Genomic DNA, 6,401 nt, shown 5'->3' on the forward strand with positions numbered 1-6,401 from the left:
ATTTTAACCTCTCTTTTCTGCTTTCCTCTTCCACACACTCCTGGTGCAGCCACACCTGCTCCTTTCAGTCTTCTCCCCTTCCTAAAGTTGGGTAAGTCTTGAGCAGCCTGTCCACCAGCCTTCCTTTTCCACTCAGGGTTCATTTAGGTGGTTTTTTTCTGTAGCCTGACACATGGACAAAAACAGACAATGAATTGTAGGACTCACTTTCTTTTTTTTTTTTAACCTGATACTACTTTGTGCATTAAAAAGAAGAAAACCAAAACCTTAAAGGACAGTATATACTTTACTTCAGTAAACTTTAATACCCTCCTGCAATCAGTACAATTAATTGGGAGTTAAATAAGTAACTTAATTTCCTTAGAGCCTCTTTTTCCAATGAAAGTAATTGCAAGATTGAAAGGATCAAAATTCCTGTTGAGATTTAACAGATACAATGATGACAGTGACTGGTAGGCTAAGTCAAACTACTGTAAGGACAAGTCAGTTAAGTTCTGAATAATCCATGTTCCTACTAAAATAACTGGTTTCAATAGTATGACCTGAAAGAGAAATTAAATTCATCTTACTAAAAATCAGTAAGATTTAAACATTCCCACAAACATCATGGCACTGTCTTCATCTTGTTCTGAGCCAGAAAAGAGAAAAACAAAAAAATCTACTTAAATGGATACTCTAGAATAAAAAAGTTAGGGGTTTATTTATTAATTTATTTAAAGACCCTTCCTCTGAATGAAATCTTTCACTGACACAAGAGAGGCTGACAGTCCATTAATTAAACCTCATACAGCAAATTAATTCCCTCCAGGGATACACACTGCAAACAGAACTGAACTCTTTCTACTCCTTCCCCCCCCCTTTTTCCTCTCTAGATTTTACATTTCGGAATTTTTTCTGCTGTTTTCATTGCAACAACAGATAGGATTTCCAAATATGGATAATTTTCTTCTATGCCCTGGTACATAGGGAAACATCTCATGAACATGTTCTGTTTTAAAACATGTTCTGCCTATTAAAACTAGTTCCAAGTTTCTCACTTGCCCTTTAACTACTCTGCACTTGAAAAATCTAAAAATTTAGTATAAATTATTTGAATCACCATCTCCCAATACCTGAGCACAACCACTTAAAATTCTTGCTCTATCAACAACAGGCATTCAGAGATTACTTTAAAAATCCAAGGTTCCAGCATGATATCTGTCTTTTCAGCCACTCTACCTCATGAAAATTGTGCTCACTTCAGAGTTTTGTTGTGGTGAACAGACTTCTACAAACTCAAGGCCAGCAAATGCAATCAAAATATAAATACTGAAAGCTTTGCTAACACATAATGGGTGTTGAAGATCTCGGTAGGTCAAACTGGAACTACTCAAAGGTATGTTCCCTACTTATACTTTTGAGGACCTTTAAACTAAAAAAGCTATTTTAATGATTAAGACAAACTCGAGTTATTTAATCCATTGATGTGACCTTTCAGAAGTTCAACATGTAATACATCCATGCTACGAGGAAAAAGGTTTTAATTATCTTTGCTTCATTTAACAACAAAAAAAAAACAGAGCGGTATTTCAGGACAGAATTCTCAAACACCAATATGAAGAAAATACTAAATACTCTGAACAGTCTGAATATTTTTATGGCTTTTGATAAACTGGAGCCCTCAAATGTTATGGGCAGATGCAAAATTTACCACCTGAAAGGCAGCACAGGGAGTTTGTCCAACTCCAAGACCTTCCTTTGCCGAGATAATTAAGCAAGAGATGTTACTTTTTCTTTGCTGCTCCAATTCCTTTCCACTTCCCCCAAAGCAATGCTTTCCTTCTGCACTAAAAGGCAGGAGAGGTATTTTGACATTCATATAAAAGCAATGAAGAGCAGAAATAAGTGGAGATGAGGGTGGTGGACTATGGATGGGCAGCTAACAGGCTACAACACAAAATGGCCAAGTGTGATGCAAAGTTAGTTCACCACAGAAGGGAGTGACAGAACTAATAAGTGCCTGACTGCAGAATACCCTTTATTCAAATTCCTTTTAATAAACAAAATAGAACTGCTTAGAACTACTGGTGAAGCCTCACTGCTCTTCCCCTGTAAACTCTTGTTTCTCCTCCCTTCCTCACAAATCCCTTTTTTCTAAGAGCTCAACTCTTTATGACAGTAATTTAAAACTTGTAACCATTCAATTGGGTCTCCTGAATCTCCTGCAGTTCTCCCACCTTTCAGAGGGAAACAATGTGCCATTACTTTTGCACGGCCCTCAGTGTGCAGTTTTGGAGGACACCTCACAGAAATGAATCTTCCCTTTGCACATCTATTGAAGAGGCCTCCTGTCAAGCCAATACTCTAATGGGGACTGGGTGTTAATCCCCCATTTCACCAACAGTTTGTCTCTTTAACAGGGCAGTCCCTATTGTTTTCCTTTGTTTGCTTTGTTATAAATGCTTCAACCCTCCTTATCTCAAGCTCTCAGGAGTGGCTGCCAGGTGGTTGGACAGAATCACTAATGTACAGCCTCAGATGAGTCAAAAATAAATACTACAGATTGGAGCAATCACTTCTCCACCCCTTCACCAGTCAGTAGCAGCAATCACTGGTGCGTGCCCATCAGTGTTCCACTACAAACCACATTTCCAGCAGTCCCTAAAGTTGCATCAGTAAAGCACAGTTCAGCTGCTTTGTTGATCAAAGTGCATCAGAGTTCCTGTTTCTCTCCACTGCCCCCAGCGGAGTCGGATGCAACGGGAACTTTACTACTTCCAGCAAAAACAGTTTCAAAAGCAGCTTCCTGCTCCTCCAAAGTCACAGCAGCAGTGGCTCCTCCACCAGGTGTGCTGGGAAAGGCTGGACGTTGCTCAGGAATCTTTTCCAGGTCCACTGTTCTCCTACCTCTTCTTTTGCCCAGGATTTTGATGTAATTAGCTGGCACAAGTCCTGTTGTTTGGCCATCATAACTGGCCAGGAGCCAACCACGGATTTTGGGTTGTTGTTCTGAAGGAGAAAATGCAAAAGCACCAAGTTGCAAAACAGTTCAATGACACTGAACAAAACTACTCAGAAAGTTTTATTCCAATGCAAATAATAACTTAGTGGGGGGGAAAAGAAAATCAGTATTTGGTCAAATAAGGTGGTTTTGGTCTTTTAGTTTTAATTTTCAGACTCTAACACTATAACTTCATTATGATTAGAAAATAAACAGAAATAAATAGAAAAATACTTTAGAAAAACTAAAAATTAAAAGTTTACCTTTGGGTGCTAATTTTAGCATGTCACCAGCACGGAAAGAAATTTCTTCTTCTGAGAGAGCATTGAAATCATATTCTGCTCTTCCAACTACGTGGTCATCTTCTCCACTAGCCCAGTTACTGGACACTGTTTGCAAACATACATTAAAAGTTTATCTGCTTTGAATTACAAAGTCTGGCGTGTCTTTTTAAAACAAAATGAAGAAAAACACTTTAATTTCCTTGCTAAAACTTTTCTGGCAGAGAACTGACAGGAGTAACAAGCAAAGCACGACTTGTTGAGTTAATCCAAGCGATACACCCCAAACTGCTACATCTACTAGGAAGGAACCATGAGTTTGGAATCACACACAGCTTAAATACAATGTTAACTCAACAACAGGCTGTCACTTGTATCACATGCCTAAAATTCAGCATTGTGTCCCAGTATCTACTAACTGCTATTACTGTTGTGTAGATTAATCACCACACAGACAACAGTGAAAGGAACAAGGAACTCTCGTGCTGCAGATCATCTTTACCTGTTTCTTCATCACTGTATGTAGAAAGCAGCTTCCAAATCAGGTAGGGCCCTCCCATTATAACAGCAAAGAACAGGAAAATGGGCCAGGACTTTGCAGAGTTTCCCATCTTGTCTTCAAGGCCGACACGAGCCACTTTGCCCTCACTCTCAGCCCACAAATCCTCGTTCTCAGAGCTGTTCCTCAGCCCCAGCAGCCGCTGCAGCCGTTGGTAGAGGTACCTTATAGTTCTCACCAAAGCAAAAGCCGAAAACACCTTGGTGAAGTGGATTTTGAGGCGGGAGAAGTGGTTGGCCACGTCCAGCACAGCCCTGAAGCTGTTGTAGACAGCTGAGAAGGTGGCATCCATCATCATGCTGACCGAGGCAAAGGCATGCACGATGCTCTCGATGGACTGGAAAGCCCCCCTGCTGCTCTCCTCAGCCTGCTGCACAAACCTGCTGGGGGGAAGGCCATCGGCACAGAACCGGTTATACCCCAGCCCACCGTATCCGTAGCTGTAAGGGCTGTAGCTTCCATAGAAAGAGGTCCCATATGAACCATAGGCTGGAGAGAAAGAACCACTGTAAGCTGGCCTGAAGGTGCTCAGACTGCTGCTTCCCGTTTGCTGGGATGGTCTTGGCAAAATGGGTGGAGGTATCCGTGCCACGGCGGGTTGTCCGGGTCTGGTCAGCATGTTGTCACCCAAGTCAGCAGACCTAAAAAAAATTCAAACAAGGAAGATCAGTACCCAAAGTTTAGATTTTTCATTTCCTCAGGGGCCTTGGCTAACTCCACAAATGTCACAGTGAGTTTCAGCAGTGCTGGGATAGGGAAGCTGGAAGCCAAACACTCAGAGTGTTGTACAACGTTTGTTGGAAGTTAAAAATCCAGTCAGGAAATACAGGTCTTTCAGGGGAACAAGAACCATAATGAGATACTCAGTGTAAACAAGAAACTGGGATGTACACATTGAAAAACTTGGTCTATTTATTAATTTATACATGCATGAAATGCACCTTCTAGATCCACCAAACCTGCTGCTGTAACACCCAGGTCATTCTTCTGCACACCAAAGCCTCTCGTGGGCCCCACCAAAAATATTTATGAACTTCCCAAAAAAAAAAAAAAGCTTTATTTCCAACACTGCAATAAGCCAATGATACAGCGGGAAGAAGTTTGAGAGCTCCTTTGAATCCACCCTTAAAGGGTGCTGTGACCTAATTGAGAATCCAAGTAATTATGCAACAACCTGTGCAAGGCCTTTGGGCCTCCCAGTTTCCCCCTCTACCCAAAATACCTCATCACCTTTGTGCAGATTATAAAGGGATTGAATCTACTACTGATTGTTGATATTGAATTTACTGCTGTTGGCAGAAAAAGGTCTTATGAGTCCATCACTTGTATTTAATTTAGTAACCTTTTTTTCCTTTGTATGCTCAGAAGTTCAAGTTATTTTATCATAATAAGACTCTGCAAGTACTTGACCGGCACTTGAATTCTCTCAAGCAGCTTTTTGTTCTACTTCTGGACACAAAAAAAATCGTATATTATCACCCTAAAAGTCAAACATTTTGGTTATTTCCCCATGTTTACTGTCTCGTCCCATGACTTCCCACTTCTGTAGTCCATTAAATTCACAGGGGAAAAAAAAAAGGCAGAAGGAAAAAATGCCAAGTTGGAATTGCTATTTACCCGTTAAAAACGGGAGCAAAACTAAGTCATTATCACAGCAAAGAGAGATACTGTAACTCAGCAAGTCACCCTACAGTTCCCAGCTCAATAGTCAGCTTGGGACACCTCACTTTAAAGGTGCCTGAAGCCATTAACACGGGGTACATAAACCCAGCAAGAAAAATTAACATTTAATTGCTCGCTCAGCAAACGGAGAGCGCAGCGAAGTGTCTGTGAAATGTTCAGCGCCGGGCCAACCTTTTGCCCAGTTTCAGCTCTAATTGCAAAAGAAAAACAAATCGGATCTTCAGCCACCAGGCGAGCTTTCCTCGCCTCCTGATCAAAAAGGAGCTCACAGACACTTTGCGTTCATCCTTCTCCACGAGCAGGCGGGATTTCCCGGGAGAGCTCCCACACCCCCCGGACTGTCACATACACGGATCTTTTCCAAGCCCTGCGGTGACACTCAGCTCCCGGGGCTGACACAGCCACACAACCCCCGGGAACGGACACCCCGAACACTCCTGCCCACATCTACGACTTCATCTTCCCCACAGGGGACCGTCCTCGGAGTCCCTCACGGAGCGCGACTCCCCGGGCCGCCCCGCCCCGACCGACCCGGCCGGGCCCGACCTTTGAGCCCGCCCCAGGCCGCGGGCCCGGCCGCCCCGAGCGGCGAACACCCGTCCCCCGGTGGGATCCCCGGCAGGGACGCCCGCCACTCAACTTGAAGCGGCCGGTGCCCCCAGCGCGGGACTCCAGGCTTGGGCGCGGCGTCCCCCCATCGCGCCCGCTCGGCTCCTTGCGCGCGCCGTCGGCATCGCTTCGGCTCGCTTCGGGGCGCGCTCGGCTCCGCTTCGGCGTTCGGGCGCGCTCGCTCCGCTTCTCGCGCTCAGCTCCGCGGGCCCCCCGGCCCTATCGGTGGTAGGCCGCACCGCCGCATCAGGTGGGAGCGCCGAGCTGTTGTTCTAGCGGCCTGCGGGTG

The 6,401-nt window shown here is 44.1% G+C and overlaps 1 protein-coding gene across 1 annotated transcript; it reads right to left on the bottom strand.

The window, feature by feature from the left end:
• Positions 1 to 273: 273 nt before the first annotated feature.
• PEX13 (peroxisomal biogenesis factor 13) lies at positions 274 to 6,237 on the bottom strand. Its single transcript, XM_029961638.1, has 5 exons — positions 6,223 to 6,237; positions 5,675 to 5,841; positions 3,764 to 4,461; positions 3,244 to 3,369; positions 274 to 2,988 (listed from the first exon to the last, which is right to left on the bottom strand). The coding sequence occupies exons 1-5, from the start codon at positions 6,235 to 6,237 to the stop codon at positions 2,693 to 2,695; spliced, it is 1,302 nt and encodes a 433-aa protein (XP_029817498.1). The 3' UTR covers positions 274 to 2,692.
• Between the last annotated feature and the right edge of the window lie 164 nt (positions 6,238 to 6,401).

Source organism: Manacus vitellinus, unplaced genomic scaffold, assembly GCF_001715985.3.
Source record: "Manacus vitellinus isolate BGI_N305 unplaced genomic scaffold, ASM171598v3 scaffold_38_pilon, whole genome shotgun sequence".
NCBI lineage: Eukaryota > Metazoa > Chordata > Aves > Passeriformes > Pipridae > Manacus > Manacus vitellinus.